The sequence below is a fragment of the Dipodomys spectabilis genome, unplaced genomic scaffold, assembly GCF_019054845.1.
Source record: "Dipodomys spectabilis isolate Male_0828 unplaced genomic scaffold, ASM1905484v1 ptg000273l, whole genome shotgun sequence".
Classification (NCBI taxonomy): Eukaryota; Metazoa; Chordata; class Mammalia; order Rodentia; family Heteromyidae; genus Dipodomys; species Dipodomys spectabilis.
In genome coordinates, this window is record NW_024870950.1 from 8,043,461 (window position 1) to 8,064,495 (window position 21,035).

The following is a 21,035-nucleotide window of genomic DNA, read 5'->3' on the forward strand; positions in this document are numbered from 1 at the left end:
ATCTATCTAAATTTTCCCCCCAAGACGGGTTTAAAGAACACACAGGACCTGAGACGACTAGATGGGTTTATAGCTAGTCTGAACTGTATTAAGCAGCTGGCAATACCTGAACTTTGTTAATTCTTTGTGTTTTTTGAACCAATACTGGGACTTGAACTTAGAGGCTGGGTTTTGTCCCTTGGCTTTGCTGCTCAAGGCTAGTGCTCTTGAGCAACAGCTCCACTTCTGGCCTTTGGTAGTTAATTGGAGATAAGTCTCAGACTTTCTTGCCTGGGCGGATTTCAAACCATGGTCCTCAGATCTCAGCTTCTTGAATAGCTAAGATTATATTCATGAGCCACCAGCGGCCAACCTCCATTTTCTTTTATCTGACAAAGAGAAGCTAATGTGTATAATTTTGGAAGATAGCATTTGCAATGAAGAGTCCTAAAGAATAATTTTGTTTTATTATCATGATTTGTGAAGAGAAACTAGGCAGACAGTTCAAGAAAGGACACAAAGTCCTTTCTCTAAGTTCCAAATTTCTTCTTTTTGATGGGTGGTGGGAGCTGAGCAATGATGTCATCCAGGGGCCGTTCTACTGCCACAAGTGTCCTTTCATCCAGAAGATCCATGAAGAGTAAGGGCTGTAGAGAGACAACAGTGATGCTACCAGGAGTTATAGTCCAGGCCACTAGAGCTAAAAGGTTCATCTTACACAAGGATGAAAGGATCTGTAGAAATCTTTAATAACCTTTCCTGTTCTCTTGACTCAAAAAGGTTGGAAGCTTTTAGCTGTTAATTACAAAGAAATCTGATGAGGGCTGGGAAGGTGGCTCAGTGGTAGAGCGCTTGCCTTGCATGCATGAGGCCCTGAGTTCGATTCCTCAATACCACATAAGCAGAAAAAGCCAGAAGTGGTGCTGTGGCTCAAGTGGTAGAGTGCTAGCCTTGAGCTGAAGAGCTGAGGAACAGCGCCCAGGCCGAGTTCAGGCCCCACGATCGGGAACCCCCCCCCCCCCCAAAAAAAAGATACCTGATGAAACTTATGAATTGGGTCAAATAACTAATATTATTATAAGTTCAATGAGTATATATATATATATATATATATATTATATATATATAAATTTTTTTTGGGCGGGGGAGTCTGATGTAGGGCTTGAACTCAGGTCCTGGGCACTGTCCCAGAGCTTTTTCTTTCTTTTTTTTTTTTTTTGTCGGTCGTGGGGCTTGAACTCTGGGCCTGGGCGCTGTCCCTCAGCTCTTCAGCTCAAGGCGAGCGCTCTACCACTTGAGCTACAGCACCACTTCCAGTTTTCTGGTGGTTTATTGGAGATAGGAGTCTCACGGTCTCTCCTGCCCGGGCTGGCTTTGAACCACGATCCTCAGATCTCAGCTTCCTGAGTAGCTAGGATTACAGGCGTGAGCCACCAGCGCCCCGCTCCCAGAGCTTTTTCACTCAAGGCTAGCACTCTACCACTTTGAGCCATGATCCTCAGATCTCAACCTTCTGAGTAGCTAGGATTACAGGTGTGAGACATCAGAGCCAGGCTAAATTGCATTTATTTTATATATAGTGAAAAGGCTAGCCAGAGTAGAAACTCATAACAAATTCAATAACTTCCATTTGCTTTAAATTTTTGTAAAATATGTTCCAACAAGAAGCTGTACTGAAAAGCAAACAATCATACTAATGACTCTTACCTGAGCACCAATATCACCTTTTACATTTCATTTGGGATTGGACTGACACACTCACCTCTGAGTTCAGAACAATGAAATACAGACACAAGGTACAGAAAACTTCAGAAAGGTCACTCATCTCCCCAAACCAGGTTCTTACATATAAACTGAAGCTACTCTTTCTTGTTTTCCTATTGTGAAGCTTTAAGAACATCACAAGAAGCCAACCAGCTAGAATATAACCCAAGATGTTTTACCTTATATATCTTAGAAATTTTAAAGGCATGGACTGTGCGCCTCCGGAATACATCTGATTCATTCGTGGGAGGAAGAGGATTGTAGAACACAGTTTTATCATTTGGCAAAGGCTAAAAAGAAAAAAAGATTTACTATTTAAATTGTTATTTCTATTGTCTAGCATGCTCAATGTACTCGGTCACTTTTCTTTTTTGCCAGTCCTGGGGCTTGAACTCAGGGCCTAGGCGATGTCCCCGGAGCTGCTTTGTACTCAAGGATAGTGCTCTACCACTTGAGCTACAGCACCACTGCTGGCTTTTTCTGAGTAGTTCCTTGGAAATAAAGAGTCTCATGGACTTTCCTGCTCGGGCTGGCTTTGAACTGCAATCTTCAGATCTTAGCCTACAAAGTAGGAGTATAAGCTATGAGCTACCAGCACCCAGTTTTTATTGACTTCTACAGACCAAAGGAATGTGTTCATTTTTCAGGACAACACCATTTTTCATCTTTATGTTGTGTATACCATTTCCTTAACTACCTTTACTTCAGGAGAGTGATAGCACTCTCCTAAGTCGTGACAAGAAGAGGTGAGCAAGAGGAGGCAAGAGAGAACACGGTACTGCATACCAGTAAGATCAAAGGGATAGGATGAGGCTTTTGTCCATTCTTATCAGTAACTACTTGTCATAAAGGAACAAATCAGTATGAGTAGGAGCTTAGTCTGGGCAGGCTCTGTGCTTTCTGGACTCTTCCCCAGTACATTACATACTGCATAACTGGATGAAGGCCTCCCCAAGCAAAACATCAACACAAACCACCCCCGCTGCTGTCACTGAGACCTCAAGAGATTGCCGCTGGCCAAAGAAAATGGTATTTCATCTCTGACTTTGTTGCAGAATGGTAGACTCATCACCATGACCTGGGGAAAAGTGATCTAGACTGAGCTAGAGAAACAGGTGCATGGGAAGGGCCCTTCCTGTACCACTTATTTCACAGGAGGCACTTGTCAGCCAGCTCTGCTTCATACACTCAGAGGACCCACAGCCCACAAGATGGGTTTCAGTGATACATCCTTGGGCACAACTCCTTTAAAGCCATCTGCTGCTTTACCCACACATGTTCCACCCCCACCTTCACAGATATACTGAAACAGCAGATGTTGGTTGTAATCTAAGCCCAAAGCACTGGGCAGGCATGGCTGTGGCCCACAGTGTTCCTAGGAAAGAAAGCCCCTGCCCAGAAAAGACATGTAAACGTGAGATAAATGAAATAGCAGCTGGTAAAGAGGGTGGAATGTCAAACTGAAGAAAATGCTCACACCCACCGAAATATAATCATGCAGTCTGGAAATTTCCTGGCTGAACTTTCTCAAAACATCAAGCCTGTCAGTACCATCCATCAGGCAAGTCAAAATGCTATCCTGGATATCAGGTAATGAAACCATCTTAGTCACTCCAGGATTCAGAGTTGAAAGTAAAATCTGCCAAGTCAACTGTATTCCCTTTAGAGGGTCACCTTCTGAATACTAATCTGATTTCTCGTCTATTTAAGTGCTCACTGGCAAAGTAAAGAATAAGTCATAGAAGTAAAAAACCAGTATGTAAAACTAGCCCTGTCCCTGAAGCCTTCCGAGAGCAGGAATGCAAATATGTTACACAAAGCTCCCCTTCTCCAAAGATTATACTAGGAATCTTTTTTGTTTTTGTCAGTTGTGGGGCTTGAACTCAGGGCCTCGGCACTGTCTATATGAGCTTTTTCGCTCAAGGATCGCTTTGAGCCACAGTGCCACTTCCCATTTTCTAGTGGCTAATTGGAGATAAGAGTCTCATGGACATTCCTGCCTGAGTTGGCGTTGAACCGTGACCCTCAGAACTCAGCCTCCTGAGCAGTAGGATTACAGGTGTGAGCCACTGGCACCCAGCTTATACAAGGCATCTTTACTGTGCCTTTTCTCTAAGCAGTCACTTTATGCAGGTCCTTAACATATAGAAGTGAGGAGGCAGCACCGAAGAACTCACCAACGACTTGTCAATGATGCAGAACATGTAGGCATCATGGAGGAGGATGTGCATTGGTCTCTTGGGATGAAAACTGATGTGTGTGATGGGAGTATCCCTTTGGAGCCACAGGTGGTGAAACCCCTGCTTCTGGACAGTTCGGCTCCATTCTGTGTACTGTTTGTCTGGGATGCTGTACTCAAATATCTGAGGAAGGAAATGTCAGAGACAAAAGAATAGTTGTGTGACCATCAGCTTCAGAGATCTGGTTCCTTCCTGGATTTATCCTTCATTCCCAACAAAATAAATAAACAAGGATTGCATCATATTCAGTTTTATACCACCCCCCACCTGTAGTTTGAACCCAGCCTTGTATTTGCTTAGTTTGCTTGATTAGTTGGTGTGCTACCATTCATATCACACTACCTCCAAAACTCAGTCTTACTTTTTTGGCCAGTCCTGGAGCTTGAACTCAGGGCCTGGTCATTGTCCCTGAGCTTCTTTGTGCTAAAGGCTAGTGCTCTACCACTTGAGCCACAGTGCCATTCCTGGCTTTTTCTGTGTATGTGGTACTGAGGAATCAAACCCAGGGCTTCATGCATGCTAAGCCACATTCTCAGCCCCAGAACTCAGTCTTCTAAGTAATTAGGATTATAGCTCTGAGTCACTGTACCAGGCTCTACCTCTTAAAAAATTTTAAGGTAAATTATAGATAAAAGTTTACTAATTTAATAAAAATTATCCTTGACAACCTCTTCCTCAATACACAGCGACATTCAGTTTCTTCTTTAGTTTTCAGAGATGTTTTATGTACACAATACATACTGTCATGTGTCATTTTCCCGCTTAGCCTCTAAACACAGAGACTAATCTACAACCAACCAAAAGAAAAAAAAAAAAGATACATCTGAGGACTGTGGTTCAAAGCCAGCCCCAGCAGGAAAATCATGGAATTTCTATATATATTTAAACTCTCTACAATAATTATTTAATTTATTTATTTTTGTCGGTCGTGGGGCTTGAACTCTAGGCCTGGTTGCTGTCCCTCAGTTCTTCAGCTCAAGGCACGTGTCTACCACTTGAGCCACAGTGCCACTTCCAGTTTTCTGGCAGTTAACTGGAGAGAAGAGTCTCATGAAGCCAGGCGCCTGTGGCTCACGCCTGTAATCCTAGCTACTCAGGAAGCTGAGATCTGAGGATCACAATTCAAAGCCAGCCGGGGCAGGAAAGGCCCTGAGACTCTTATCTCCAATAAACCACTAGAAAACCGGAAGTGGTACTGTGGCTCAGTGGCAGAGCGCTCGCCTTGAGCTGAAGAGTGCAGGGATAGTGCCCAAGCCCATGATGAACAAAGAAAAGAAAAAAAAAAAAAAGAATATCATTACAGGCATGAGCCATCAGCGCCTGACTTAGAATAAATTTTTAAAGATACTGTTAAACTGTCCTCCAAAGGAGTTTATACTAATTTATGCAACATATATGAGATGCTGTTTTTCCTATACCCTTATAGCACAACTCTTTGATCTTGTTAATCTAACAGGCAAAACAAACAAAAAAAATGCACACTTGCCTCCAGCTCACAATCTTCCTGCCTCTCTCCTTCCTGATTATTGGGATTGTAAGCATACACCAGTTTTGCTGACAAAAGCCCTGAAGGGACTGACTGCTATGTAAACGGTACCAGGTGGACACTACTATTATGTGTGACAAAAGCAAGACTATGCTGTCTTTGGTCAAAGACTCAAACCAAAACCAAAACCAAAAAACAAGCCTCAGTTGACTAGCCATCTACTCACATGACCTTCCCAGATCACATTTAATTTTTCAATAGTTCACTGGGGTGTGTGATGTTTAGTATCACCACAATGTTACAGCTGAGGATGTATAAGCATTGAAAATTTCACAATATATTCTACAGTGTAGGTACTTTTAAGATCGACTTACAATTTGGCATAGGGAGAGGTGAAGCAATGCTCAGCTGCTAGGCAGGTACTCTACCACTTGAGCTGTATCCTTAGCCCTAAATTCTTACTGACATGGGGGGGCCCAATTTCACAAAGATCAGATTTCCTCATTTGCAAAAGTGAAGGTGAATTTTGTTTGCTTTTTTCAGTCACTTCTGTGAGAAAAACTTTTTTATATCAAGCTGTATTGCTTAAAGTTCCTGCTCTGTCCTAGTGACTTGACTCTTGTAAGGAAAAGAACTGCTTTGAGATAAGAAAGCATTGGTAAAATGTAAGATTTTGTTTTAAACTGGTTTCTTTCCAAGATGGAATTTTAACACACCACAGACTGTTCAAGAAATAGCAGAGGAAGTGGATATATTGAGATTATTTGTGTACTATCAATCTTATTTCAAAATCATCTTACATAAATACATTTTACCTTATTCAAACTAGCCAGTCAAGAGAGACTGTGAACCTGAGCTCAACCAATCTGAGCAGAGGGGAGGGGCAGGGCCTGCTGAGTTAGGAATAAATACCTGAGCAGACTGCCTGTTCTGTGTGCTTGCTTGCCAGATTTTTGGCTGATGGCATCACATCCTTCTATAGACATAAATTTTGCCTTGCTGAGACAATTCTTTTTTTTTTTTTTGGTCGGTTGTGGGGCTTGAACTCTGGGCCTGAGCACTGTCCCTCAGCTCTTCAGCTCAAGGCTAGCGTTCTACCACTTGAGCTACAGCAACACTTCTGGTTTTCTGGTGGTTTATTGGAGATAAGAGTCTCACAGACTGGAGATAAGAGTCTCACAGATGTTCCTGCCTGGGCTGTCTTTGAACCGAGATACTCAGATCTCAGCCTCCTGAGTGGCTAGGATTACAGGCATGAGCCACCGGTGCCCGGCTTGCTGAGACAATTCTTTATTTTTGTGTCTATCCTTGTGATTCCAATGGTTCTTGGAGAGCATATTTATTTACACTGACAACTGCCAAAATTATATTTCATTCCTTAACACTGGAATCCTGATCATCTCTAGTCTAAAACAATCAATGAAATGAGTACTTAAAACTCTTCCATTCTCTTGTGCTTTGACCCAGAATTAGTGCTTTACCATGTGAACTGTGCCCCATCACACCAACAGGTACTGCTGGCCTATGGATGAGCTCAGACTATGCATGGAAACTTTACTTCACACAGGAAAACAACTACTTGTATATCCTTCAGCATCTTCAAAGAAAAGTTCCTCCAAACTGTCCTAGCCAATTTGGCTTCCAGGTTAGCATTATCTAGCAAGAGGGAATTAGAGAGCACTGGAATCAATCTTACCTGTTGGTCAGAATGAGCAATAACAAGGTTGTTGGTATTGGGGGCAATGGCTAGAGCAGTTACTGGAAAATTGTAGGCAGGCACTGTGCAGTGAAGCTAGGAATAAAAAACAGGGGTTAAGTGGCAGTTCTATAGGATACTTTCCCTCATGAAAGCAACATGGTAGAGCTCAGTTGATTTTCTTTTCTGTGCTGATGATTGAACCAAGAGCCTTGAGCAGGTACTGAGCTATACCCTCAGCCCCTGGATGAACTCTTTTTAAACACTTCTCCCTGTGAACTCAAAGAGTTCTATGAAAATTTCCATAAACTTCAGGTATTTTATCATTAATGAACTTTAATTTTGTTTTTATTAAGTCTTTACAAAACTGGAAGCATTTTCAGAGAACTCAATAGTAAAGCTTTTATCTTAGAATAAACCTATATGAATTGCTTATAAATATGAACTTGAACAGGAACATATAATTAATGCTTAGGGGTATTTATGTACAATTGTAAGGCATGTGGGTGCTACAGAAAATTTCTTTTTTTTCCTGTTGGGGATTGAACCCAGGACATTTCACAGGCCAGGCAAGCACTACGGTTGAAATCCATTCCCAGCTCATATATGTTACCCACAATAGCACCCAGGTAGCTCAAGCTTATAATCCTAGCTACTCAGGAGGCGGAGTTTTTTTGGTCAGTCAGGGGCTTGAACTCTGGGCGTGGGCACTATCCCTCAGCTCAAGGTGAGCACTCTACCACTTGAGCCACAGCGCCACTTCTGGTTTTCTAGTGGTTTATTGGAAATAAGAATCTCAGACTTTCCTGTCCGGGCTGGCTTTGAACCGTGATCCTCGGATCTCAGCTGCCTGAGTAGCCAGGATTACAGGTGTGAGCCACTGGCACTGGCTGAGATTTGAAGATCATGGTACAAAGCCAGGCAGGCAGGAAAGTCCATGAGACTCCTATCTCCAATTAACCATCAGGAAACTGGAAGTAGCACTGTGGTTCAAAGTGGTTGAATGTTAGACTTGAGCAGAAAAGCTCAGAGACAGTACCCAGGCCCTGAGTTCAAGCCCTACAACCCACCCCCCTCCAAAAAAAAGTACAAAAATTTGAAGGTGTAAGGCAAGCCCTGAGAGAAAAACTGTTATAATGTCTATCTAGTCATGTCTAAACTTTCCATGTTTTAAATATAGAAATAACCTGGATATGTGTTTGTCACCCACAAAATCCTTAGTCATGAATTTCTGTGAATCAATACTTGCACTGTTCCCATTGACTAATATTAATGTTATACAGTAGAACTTCTGAGTTCCACAGAAATAAAGAGTAATCTGAAGCAGAGAACATTCCTGATTTAAAAAAAAAATAAGAAAAAAAAAGTTTTAGTAAATTTCCAAGTCATTCCAGATATAATCTGCCTTGGACTTTTCAAATGAAAGACTAGTAATTTCCTGTATGACTCAATCTGCTGTCACGAAATCGTTCACTCACCTCTAGATTCTTCAGATTGTACACGTGGACTCCAGCACTGGTACCTGATGCAGCTAGCCAATTCCCATCTGGACTAACTGCCAAAAGACACATGGCCTCTACAGTCCCTATGAGGGCATAAGAACAATTAAGTCTCTGAAGTACATGTTCACAGCTTCCCTAACCTGAAGATGGGCGTTTTAAAATAATTAAAGCAGGCTGGGAAGTTGGCTCAGTGGTAGAGCGCTTGCTTTGCATGCCTGAGGCCCTGGGTTCGATTCCTCAGCACCACATAAGAAAAAAAGCCGGAAGTGGCGCTGTGGCTCAAGTGGTAGAGCGCTAGCCTTGAGCTGAAGAGCTGAGGGACAGCGCTCAGGCCCAGAGTTCAGGCCCCACAACCGGACCCAAAAAAAAAAAAAAAAAAAAAAAAAAAAAATTAAAGCAATAATGTATTAAAAGTTTTGCAGCTGGGCACTGGTGGCTCATGCCTATAATCCTAGCTATTCAGGAGACTGAGATCTGAGGATTGAGGTTCAAAGCCAGCTCGAGCAGGAAAAGTCTATGGAGACTCTTATCTCCAATTAACCACCAGAAAACAGGAAGTAGTGCTGTGGCTCAAAGTGGTACAGCACTAGTCTTGAGCAAAAGAGCTCAAAGAGCTTGGCACTGGTGGCTCATGCCTGTAATCCTAGCTACTCAGGAGGCTGAGATCTGAGGATCGTGGTTCAAAGCCAGCTTTGGCAGGAACATCTGTGAGACTCTTATCTCCAATAAACCACTAGAAAACCGGAAGTGGCGCTGTGGCTCAAGCAGTAGAGCTCTTGCCTTGAACTGAAGAGCACAGGGACAGCGCCCAGGCCCAGAGTTCAAGCCCTATGACTGACAAAAAAAAAAGAGCTCAAAGACAGTGCTAAGGTCAAGCCCCATGGACAGAAAAAAAAAAAAAGCAAATTAGTTTAAAAAGTTAACCTGACTAGGGGCTGGGAAGGTGGCTCAGTGGTAGAGCGCTTGCCTTGCAAGCATGAGGCCCTGGGTTCGATTCCTCAGCACCACATAGGCAGAAAAAAAAGCCGGAAGTGGCATTGTGGCTCAAGTGGTAGAATGCTAGCCTTGAGCTGAAGAGCTGAGGGACAGTGCCCAGGCCCACTATTCAGGCCCACAAATGGACTCCCCCCCCCCCAAAAAAGTTAACCTGACTAGAGCCGTAATAACAGAAACAGCTTGGTATTGGCACAAAAACAGACTCAAAGATCAATGGAGCAGATTAGAAAACCCACAAATAAAATCACATACAAAGTCATCTGATATTTGACAAAAGAGCCAAAGACATACAGTGGAAATAACATAAGACTCTTTAACAGCTGATGTTGGGAAAATGGGGCATATGAGGAAAACTAAAAATGGACCCCTGCTTGCCACTATACACTAACATTAATTCAAAGTGGATCAAAGTCCTCAACATCAGACTCAAAACTCTGAAACTACTGCAAGAAAGAGTAGGAGAAACACTAGAACTTATAGGTATAGGCAGGAACTTCTTGATAGTCCCAGGGGCACAAGAGATAGGAGAGAGACTCAACAAGTGGAACTACATAAAATAAAGTTTCCACACAGCACAGGCTATAGCTACTAAAAAGATAGCCAACTAATTGGCAAAAGATCTTTACCAGCAATATATCAGACAAAGGCCTAATATCCAACATATATAAGGAGCTCAAGAAACTAACCCCTCCCAAACTTAATACACTAATCACTAGACAGGCAAAAGAGAAAGGAGAATCTTCTCAGAAGAGCTAAGAATGGCAAAGAAACACATGAGGAAATGCTGATTTTCCCTGGACATAAAGGAAATGCAAACCAAACAACTCTGAGATTCCATCTTATCCCAGTTAGATTGGCCAACATTTTGAATTCAAACAAATGCTGGTGGGGATTTGGGGAAAAAGGAACCCTACTGTGTGGTTGGTAGGAATATAAACTAGTACAATCACGCTGGAAAATAGTCTGGAGGTAGACCTTCCTGTGACCCAGCTATACCACTACTAGGCATCTACTCTGAGCATTATGAACCAGGATATGATAAAGACACCTGCACACCCATGAACATTGCCACACTATTCACAATAACCAATATATGGAAACAGCCCAGATGCCCCACAATAGATGAGTAGATCAGAGAAAGTTATACCTATATACAGTGAAATTTTATATAGCCATTAGAAAGAATAAAAAAATGTCATTTTCAGGGAAATGGATGGGACTAGAAAAAATCATGCGGAGTGAGGTTATCCAACATCAGAGACAAATGGTGCATATTCTCTCTAACATGCACAAGTTAGATCTAAATTGCACTGGGATATGACAAACTACACAGGATTCTAGATACTCACACACAGTGAGATCAAAACAGGATAGTCATAGGAGAGAATCACAAAGGTGCAATGCCTAAGCGCTTCCTTATATTTCATATAATATACACACTAAAACAAGCTCCAAAGATATGAAAACCAGACTTTTTAAATTTGTTTTTTCTTTTTCTGATGATTCTATATTCTTTATGTTATACACAGTGCATTTATATGCATATCCGTGGGGGTGGGGGTAAAGACACAGAATCCAAGGAAAAAGGGTGAAAAAGTACAGTAGTGGAGTGAACTCGACTACAACTGGAGAGTGGAGATGGAAGGAAGGGAATGGGAAAGAGTGAGGGAACAGATGACACTGTACAAAAAGAAATGTACTTATTCCCTGATGCATGTAAATGTAACCCTTCTGTATATCACCTCTAAAATAACAGTAAATTTAGAAAACAAAAAAAGTTAACCTGACTAGTTTTAAAACTTACTTAACCACTCCTCATGTAAAGGGAAGCCAGAGAGATAAAACCAAGGACATCACTGGTTGAGGCCTGAGGAAGACATTTTGGATTCTTCTGTATGGTAACAAGAATATATGTGTCACTAAAATCTATAAATTAGGGGCTGGGAAGATGGCTCAGTAGTAGAGTGGATGCATGAGGCCCTGGGTTCGAGTCCTCAGGACTACATGAGCAGAAAAATCAGCAAGTGGAGCGGTGGCTCAAGTGATTGAGTGCTAGCCTTGAGGTGAAGAGCTGAGGGTCAGTGCTCAGGCCCAGAGTTCAGGCCTCATGACCGACAAAACAAAACAATACAAAACAAAAACTATAAATTGTTTCAAACTCCTTTTTCTTTTAGATATTTTAAAATCAAAGTTATTGACACACAGTAAGTTCAACACATCTGAAGCACAATTTACTGCTGCCTATTTAGCACTAAGGGGCATGGATAAACCATCTTTGTCGTCAAGGGACTTTAATGTGGCAACATGAAGGCATAGGCTAAATATTTGGACAGCCATTTTTTCTATGTCAAAATATGTTTTAAAATCAGCTTACACTAAGAAAAAGGACCCATATTACCCCATTTGGAAAGAATAGCTTTAGTGTCAAATTTTGTAGAGACCCTAAGCTTCAAAGACCACAATAACGACAATGTGCCTCATGAAGGTTAAAATGGGTGACTTTAACTAAGTATCACTATCCCCCAATACTGTGATTTTTTTTCTTTTTTTGGTCAGTTGTGGGGCCTGAACTCTGGGCCTGGGTGCTGTCCCTCAGTTCTTCAGCTCAAGGTGAGCACTCTACCACTTGAGCTACAGCACCACTTCTGGCCTTTTCTGCTTTATGTGGTGTTGAAGAATAGAACCCAGGGCCTCATGCATGCAAGGCAAGCACTCTACCACTGAACCACCTTCTTAGCCCTCAATACTGTGAATTTTGTGAAATACACGTAATCACTTAATCTCAATAAAGAAAAAGAGTATGTTAAAATATGTCTATAATACCTTCAAAAAATGAAAAAGCTTTATTAAAAAAAAAAAATCTGTTGGGAACTGGTGGCTCACGCCAATCCTTGCTACTCAGGAGGCTGAGATCTAAGGATTGAGGTTAGAAGCCATCAGTCCAGGCAGGAAAGTCAGTAAGACTTCTATCTCTAATTAACTATTTAAAAAAAAAAAAAAAAAAGGCAGTGGAGCTGGGGCTAAGAGGTAGAGCACTAGCCTTGAGCAAAAGAAGCTAGGCTCTGAGTTCAAGCCCCAAGACTGGCACGTGCGCGTGTGTGCCCACACATAAACACAGAGAGAGAGAGAGAGAGAGAGAGAGAGAGAGAGAGAGAGAGAGAGAGAGAGAGAGAGAGAGATGAGTGGAGCCTAAATAATAGATAAAAGCCAGGGCAGGGAAGTATCCAACTATCAGTTAAGCTGGATGCTAAGTCTTAAGTCCTCAGTAATAGTTAATGTCAGACTCACTGATGTAGACTGAAGTTCTCAAAGAACATGAAAAAAATGATCCTGAAAGCCAGGCATGTAGTCCTAGCACTTGAGAGGTTCAAGAGGTACATGAACACAGGTAATGAAACTATGAACAGGATTTTTCATCTTTATATAAACAACCAAAAACAACATGTCCACAAAATCTCTATGTCCTAAAACACATTAGAAAATACTAAAATGGGGCTGGGAAGGTGGCTCAGTGCTAGAGTGCTTCCCTTGCCTGCATGAGGCCCTGGGTTTGATTCCTCAGCACCACATAAGCAGAAAAAAAAAAGCTGGAAGTGGCGCTGTGGCTCAAGTGGTAGAGTGCTAGCCTTGAGCTGAAGAGCTGAGGGACAGCACCCAGGCCCAGAGTTCAGGTCCCATGACCGGACCTCCCCCCCCTCCCCCCAAAAAAAGAAAATACTAAAATGGCCAGGTGCCAGTGACACATGCCTATAATCCTAGCTCCTAAGGAGAGTGAGATCTGTGGATCAAGTTCAAAGCCAAACCAGGTAGGAAAGTCCTCAGATTCTTATCTCCAATTAATCACCAGAAAACCTAAAGTGGTGCGGTGGCTCAAATAGTAGAGCACTCACCTTGAGCTAAAGAGCTCAGGGACAGTTGCTAGGCTCAGAATTCAAACCCCATGATCCACAAAAAAAAACAAAAACAAAACAAAACAAAACAAAAAAAACCCCTAAAATGTTAAGGATAGTTATTTTTGGGTGTCAGGATAACAGATGATTTTAACTTTCTTCTTACTAACAAAACTCTTGGATGGATGATAAAACTTCTCTGGCCCCAAACAAGGAAATTGAAACCTAGTGAGAAAATAGTAGGTGTGAGGAATATTTCAGATTTCATTGAGTGTCTTCATCTGCCAGATTATATCCTCCTACTTTAAACTGCAACCATATGAGTGAGTTTATGCAGGGTTGAGAAGACTATAAGAACCCCCAACACCCGGGCGCCAATGGCTCATGCCTGTAAACCTAGCTACTCAGGAGGCTGAAATCTGAGGATTAAGGTTTAAAGCCAGCCCTGGCGGGGAAAGTCCGTGAGACTCTTATCTCCAATAAAGCACTAGAAAACTGGAAGTGGCGCTGTGGCTCAAGCAGTAGAGCGCTCTCCTTGAACTGAAGAGCTGAGGGATAGCGCCCAAGCCCAGAGTTCAAGCCCCATGACCGACCAAAAAAAAAAAAAAAAGAACCCCAACACTTAGGTCAAAAAGAAAAAAAAAAATCTCCCCTGAGGCCAGTTACAAACTCCCACCTGATTGAGGCTGGAAACTATGCAGGTGCTTAAAGCTTGCTTCCATCAGTTGAATGACATGCAGAGATCCTTGATTTGATGCCACAAAGAGCTTTGTTGAATCTTCAGAAAACAAAATCTGAAGGGCAGATCTAAGGAATGCTGGCATTTTTGAAACCTTGGGGTAAACCAACAGGGAAAGCTAGTAAGTAAGAAAGTAGACATTATAGCTCAACAAAAACAGAGTTAGGGGCCGGGAAGGTGGCTCAGTGGTAGAGCGCTTGCCTTGCATGCATGAGGCCCTAGGTTCGATTCCTCAGCACCATATAAGCAAAAAGAAAAAAGCCGGAAGTGGCGCTGTGGCTCAAGTGGTAGAGCCCTAGCCTTGAGCTGAAGAGCTGAGGGACAGCGCCCAGCCCAGAGTTCAGGCCCCATGACTGGACCCAAAAACAAACAAACAAACAAAAACAGAGTTAAATTACAGTAATACGAAGCCAGCAAACTGACCAAATGACATGCCTCCTGTTACCTACATGCCTTGACAGTCCAACTTCAATTCCCTACTACGGAATTAACTAAATTACACATGAAACCATATGGCAGAAAAGCGTAAGCTTTACTGTTACTTCTGGCATTTCTCTATCCCTCCCAAAGCAATCAATACAAAATTTAAAAATAAAATAAAATTTAGCTATGATGCTAGAAATTATCTCCTCCCTTTTTAAATGTGCTAGAGACTGAATTCAGACTCTTGCATAAGAAACTGTCTCCAAAGCTGGGCGCTGGTGGCTCACACCTGTAATCCTAGCTACTCAGGAGGCTGAGATCTGAGGATGGTGGTTTCAAAGCCAGCCTGGGCAGGAAAGTCCGTGAGACTCTTATCTCCAATTAACCACCAGAAAACTGGAAGTGGTGCTGTGCCTCAAGGGGTAGAGCGCTCGCCTTGAGCTGAAGAGCGCACGGTCTCACAGAGACCAAGCCCAGAGTTCAAGTACCACGAATGACCAAAAAAAAAAAAAAGGGATTTTCATCCAACAAAAATGACACGATTCTTCTTGTACAACCACATGAGGCTCTTACTCACCCTTTGGAGGCTTATGTTGTCACGTTCATATTTCAACCGATAGAGGAAAAAACGAGATACCGTTGAATAGGCTATCCAACCTCCACACGGAGAGATGCAACTGCAAATAATGTTCTCAGGGCCCTGACAATAGGAGGAAGCAAAATAAATGTTAGTGGAAAATATCTTATGACACATTCACCATGACATGAATCTCCATATTCTTACTGCTCTGAATATTTCCACAAATACCTAGGCTATGTCCTATGATTATATGAGAAGCAGAGCAATTCAGTGATGTTGATTTCCAAATACAAAAGTCTAAAGATACTGTGTGCTTTGCCTTTCAGGTGATTCTGATAGCTTCATATTAAATCCCAACTTGGGAAAACTGAGCAGGTAGGCGCTAAGTTCACAAAGCTTAGGAGGGCTGGTAATTCATAGTGCTCATTTTGTTTTGCCTGTGATAACATACTTCAATAACCTCTAATAGATAAAAACAAAACAAAACAAAAAAAACAACTACAGGATTGAAATTTAAAAAAAAAAACAAAAAACCCATAGACGTGCGCCGGTGGCTCACACCTGTAAAATGGAGGCTGAGATCTGAGGATCGCAGTTCAAAGCCAGCCTAGGCAGAAAAGTCTGTGAGACTCTTATCTCCAATAAACCACTAGAAAACCCGAAGTGGCGCTGTGGCTCAAGCGGTAGAGTGCTAGCCTTGAGCTGAAGAGTGCAGGGACAGCGCCCAAGCCCAGAGTTCAAGCCCCATGACTGACCAAAAAAAAAAAAAAAAGAACCCCACAAAAATCAGCAGGAAGTTATAAAAATTCTAGCTTTCTCAAGAATAATTTTGTTAAGTTATTATTATTACTTTTTTTTGCCAGTCCTGGGGCTTGCACTCAGGACCTGGGCACTGTCCCTGAGCTTCTTTTGCTCAAGGCTAGTACTCTACCATTTGAGCCACAGTGCCACTTCCAGGCTTTTCTGTTTATGTGGTAAAGGAATCAAACCCAGGGCTTCATCATGCATGCTAGGTGAGCACTCTACCACTGAGCCACATTCCTAGCCCTGTTAAATTATTTAAAGAAGCCAAAAATTCATTTAGCTGGGAGTGAGGTCTCCAGGAAGGCTTTCCAGAATAAGGGAGAGGACCAGGAGGAAATTTACTATTTGAAAAGCAAAGGAGGGGCTGGGAAGGTGGCTCAGTAGTAGAGAGCGCTTGCCTTGCATGCCTGAGGCCCTGGGTTCATTTCCTCAGCACCACATAAGCAAAAAGAAAAAAAAAAGCCGGAAGTGGTGCTGTGGCTCAAGTGGTAGAGCACTATCCTTGAGCTGAAGAGCTGAGGGACAGCGCCAAGGCCCAGAGTTCAGGCCCCATGACCGGACCAAAAAGAAAAGAAAAGGAAAACACATATTTTTGTTCCCATTTGTTTTTCCACTATAAAAGACATCTTTTTTTTTTTTTTTTTTGGTCAGTTGTGCGGCTTGAACTCAAGGCTTGGGTGCTGTCCTTGAGCCTCATTATGCTCAAGGCTAGCACGCTACCACTTGAGCTACATAGTGCCACTTCCTGTTTTGAGTAGTTTATTGGCGATAAAGAGAGTCTCATAGAGACTGTTCTTTTTTTTTTTTTTTTGGGTCCGGTTGTGGGGCCTGAACTCTGGGGCCTAGGCGCTGTCCCTCAGCTCTTCAGCTCAAGGCTAGCGCCACTTGAGCCACAGCGCCACTTCCAGCTTTTTTTCTTTTTGCTTATGTGGTGCTGGGGAATAGAACCCAGGGTCTCAGGCATGCAAGGCAAGCGCTCTACCACTGAGCCACCTTCCAAGCCTTCATGGAGAATTTTCTGCCAGGGCTGGCTTGAAACCACAATCCTCTGATGTCAGCCTCCTGAGTAGCTAGGATTACAGACATGAGCCACAGGCTCCCAGCAAGACATCTACATATATGGACAAGCTTTAAAAAGATGTCACTTTGGGGCTGGGAAGGTGGCTTAGTGGTAGAGTGCATGGCTACTATGCATGAAGTCCAGGTTTGATTCCTCAGTATCACATAAACAGAAAAGACTGAAAACTGGCACTGTGGCTCAAGTGGTACAGTGCTAGCCTTGGGTAAAAGTTGTTCAGAGACAGTGCTCAGACCCTGAATTCAAGCTCCAGGACTGGCAAAAAGAGAAAAAAAGGAAAAGAAAAAAAGATGTCGCTTTTGTTTTCAACACATATAACTTCATCAAAATCTCAAATAAAAAGGTGGCCAGTCCTTCAGTGAAATAGTTTAGGATATAGAGTTTTACTTGTGAACTAAATCACTAAATTCATAATGGGAGAAACATTCTGGATCTCAGACCTCAATGCATAGTGAGCCTCTTACCTTTGTCTTGAGGTGCAATAAATGATCTGCATTTTTGGAAAGTGGAAGGGTATCTCCATTCTTGCCTGAAAAAAGAAACTTCCCTGAGTTTTTGTCCCACCCCCAAAACAGAAGATGATACATTTTTTCTTCTAAAAGTCACCTATCAGTATGACTGAATCACTATCACTGAAAAAAAAATAAAAAATGTCTTGACTTAGTGGACATACCATTTCTGTGGGGTAGTATATTATATGAATAAGGAAGTGAGTAGTTCTAAGACACCATCAGTTGTTTGAAGCTACAACCCCAGAAAGGCATGCAAAATGGTGTTTCTATGGTCTTAATTTCAATCCATTCTAAAAGAGAAGACTCAAGCACTTATCTAACAAGTCAGCCCACACAAGACTGCTAGGTTGTTACTGTAGAAACCCATGTGACATTTTGTTTTTCTGTAGGACATCACTATTCATCATCTTGTCATTTTTCAACAGTCTTCTTACATTTCACATAACTAGGACAACCTGATTTTCATGACGCTTCCTTCAACTACATCCTATAGTATGCCTTATAGAAGCTTACTATAAAATATATCTACTTTTTAAACTTAACTTACTTTTAAAGACATGATCCCTTTAACCTGCTGTGTGTGTGTGTGTGTGTGTGGGGGGTTGGTGGGGCTTGAACTCTGGGCCTGGGAACTGTCTCTGAGCCCTTTAGCTCAAGGTGCGTACTCTACCACTTGAGCCGCAGTGCCAATTCTGGCCTTTTTCTGTTTATGTGGTACTGAGGAATCAAACCTAGGGCGCTTCAAACATGCTAGGCAAGCACTCTACCACTAAGCTGTATTCCAAGCACTACTTCTGTCTTTTTTTGTGCTTAATTGGATATAAGACTTTCCTGCCCAGCTGGCTTTGAACCATGACCCTCAGATCTCAGGCTTTTTTTTTTTTGTTGGTCATGGGGCTTGAACTCTGGGCTTGGGCGCTGTCCCTCAGCTCTTCAGCTCAAGGCGAGCGCTCTACCACTTGAGCTACAGCGCCACTTCCGGTTTTCTAGTGGTTTATTGGAGATAGGAGTCTCACGGTCTTTCCTGCCCGGGCTAGCTTTGAACCGCGATTCTCAGATCTCAGCCTCCTGAGTAGCTAGGATTACAGGCGTGAGCCACCGGTGCCCGGCCAGATCTCAGGCTTCTGAGAGCTAGGATTACAGGTATGAGCCATTAGCACCTGGCTTTGTTTGCTTTCTCTTTTTCTTATGAATGGGAAAACCTTAAGTAAAGAAAAACTTATTTTTTTTTCCCTAAGCAGAAACTCAACTGAAATACTAAATTGTGGCATCCTTTCTCCAACCTTCATTTTCATATGTATGAATGTAAGTGTATGTTATTTTTTATTTATTTTGTTGGTCATGGGGCTTGAAATCTGGGCCTGGGCACTGTCCCTCAGCTCTTCAGCTCAATGTGAGCATTCTATCATTTGAGCCACAGCGCCACTTCTGGTTTTCTGCTGGTTTATTGAAGATTATAGAGTCTAATGGATGTTCCTGCCCAGATTGGCTTTGAACCTCGAACCTCAGATCTCAGCCTCCTGAGTAGTTAGGATTACATGCATGAGCCACTGGTGTCCAGCAAGTTTATGTTATTTTTATTTATTTTTCTTTCTTCCAGTGCCACGGGGATCTAAACCTGGGCACTGGTGCATGGTAAACAGACACTCTATTTTTAAGCTTGTACCCACAGACCTTTCCCATTTTCTAATTGAGAAACTTTTCTCCAGTTTTACCTGTTGCAACGGTAGATCCTAGTCGCCAAAGTTCCAAATGATGAGCAAATTGGAAGAGGAGAAGCTGTCTCTTTTTAGAACAGGAAATGAGACGTCGCTGTATCCAAGAATTGAAAAGTTATAGACAGCCTCAGTATTAGCTACAGCAGCAATAACTTAGTATACTTTCTATTGTTGAACTAATTCATTTGATAAATATATCCTAAGAACTACCACAGGGGCTGGGTGCTGGTGACTCATGCCTATAATCTTAGCTCCTCAGGAGGCTGAAATCTGAGGATCATGGTTTAAATCCAGCCTGGGCAGACAAGTCTGAGAGACTTATCTCCAATTAACCATCAGAAAACTGGAAGTTGCACTGTGGCTCAAAGTGGTAAAAGCTAGCCTTGAGCAAAAGGAGCTCAGGGACAGTACTCAGGCCCTGAATTCAAACCCCATGACAAATCAAAAAAAAAAAGAAAGGAAGGCAATGGTATCTAAAAACAACTCAAAAGTAAAATAACATCAGACTTACAAAATGGTGAGACTGGCAGGGAGTAGGGGAGGACAAGTGTGAAATAGAGAGTAAAAGAAAAGCTGAAGGATGTCTATAATTAAGATAGGTTTCCTATACCATGCTAAGGAATTATGTCTCTAAGCTGCCAGCAACAGGGACAAGCAAGGGCTTTTAAACAGGGACCAATAAAAAGCTGTTTATTTAAACAGATGAGAACACAAATGAAAACAAAAGAAGATCATTATGGAAGTTACTGTAGAGAAATTTAGATGAGGAAACTGTGATCCAAACCAGGTGAGTGGCCACATCTAGAGATGGTAAGCCTAGCAAGCCCAAGATCCTAAGTTTAATACCCTTACTCTACACTCCAAAGGAAAAAGGAAAACAGAGAGCTCAGAAAGAGCTAATGAAGACTGCCTATACATTACATATGGGTGGTTTCTGTATATCAAACATACCTCAATAAATGTGCACGCATGCGCGCACACACACACATTCACATATAAAATATATACCAATCTATATAAAATACCTATTTGGATGAAGTAGACTTGGTAAAGTTACCAGCAAATGGAATCTGGAAGCCAGCTTGGAAGGGAAAGGGCCATTCCCTTGTAGAGATGGCACCATCTATCTAGAAAGGAACACTGGAAGCCTGGATTTTTCTACTTCTAACCTGAATATAAAGTCAATCCTTAAAAACAAACAGACAGGTCCTAGTGGCTCACAATTATTCTAGCTACTTAGGAAGCTAAGGTCTGAGGATCCTGGTTTAAAGGCAACCCAGGCAAGAAAGGCCATCAGATTCTATCTCCAATTAAACACACACACACACACACACACACACACACGCATGCACGCGCGCGCATGCGTTTGCAGCAAATGGAGTGGTACAGTGCTAGCCCTGAGCAAAAAAGCTCAGGGAAGCTGGGCACTGGTGGCTCACATCTGTAATCCTAGCTACTCAGGAGACTGAGATCATGCTTCAAAGCCAGGCCTGGTAGGAAAATTTGGGAGACTCTCATCTCTAGTAACAACCAGAAAACCGAAAGTGATGCTGTGGCTCAAAGTGCTAGAGTACTAGTCTTGAGCAACAGAGTTTAGGGACAGCACCCCGGCCCTGAGTTTAAGCCCC

The 21,035-nt window shown here is 42.4% G+C and overlaps 1 protein-coding gene across 2 annotated transcripts in view; it reads right to left on the minus strand.

The window, feature by feature from the left end:
* Nucleotides 1-419: 419 nt before the first annotated feature.
* Nucleotides 420-21,035, minus strand: part of Utp4 (UTP4 small subunit processome component) — a 32,616-nt gene continuing 12,000 nt past the window's right edge. For both annotated transcript variants that reach the window (XM_042700928.1, XM_042700929.1), the window contains exons 9-17: nt 19,405-19,501; nt 17,642-17,706; nt 15,293-15,415; nt 14,230-14,386; nt 8,644-8,750; nt 7,166-7,261; nt 3,921-4,106; nt 1,923-2,033; nt 420-626 (exon numbers count right to left, since the gene is read on the minus strand). In XM_042700928.1, the coding sequence (XP_042556862.1) occupies nt 510-626; nt 1,923-2,033; nt 3,921-4,106; nt 7,166-7,261; nt 8,644-8,750; nt 14,230-14,386; nt 15,293-15,415; nt 17,642-17,706; nt 19,405-19,501 (1,059 nt within the window). In that variant the 3' untranslated portion in view covers nt 420-509. The remainder of the gene's footprint in view (nt 627-1,922; nt 2,034-3,920; nt 4,107-7,165; nt 7,262-8,643; nt 8,751-14,229; nt 14,387-15,292; nt 15,416-17,641; nt 17,707-19,404; nt 19,502-21,035) is intronic.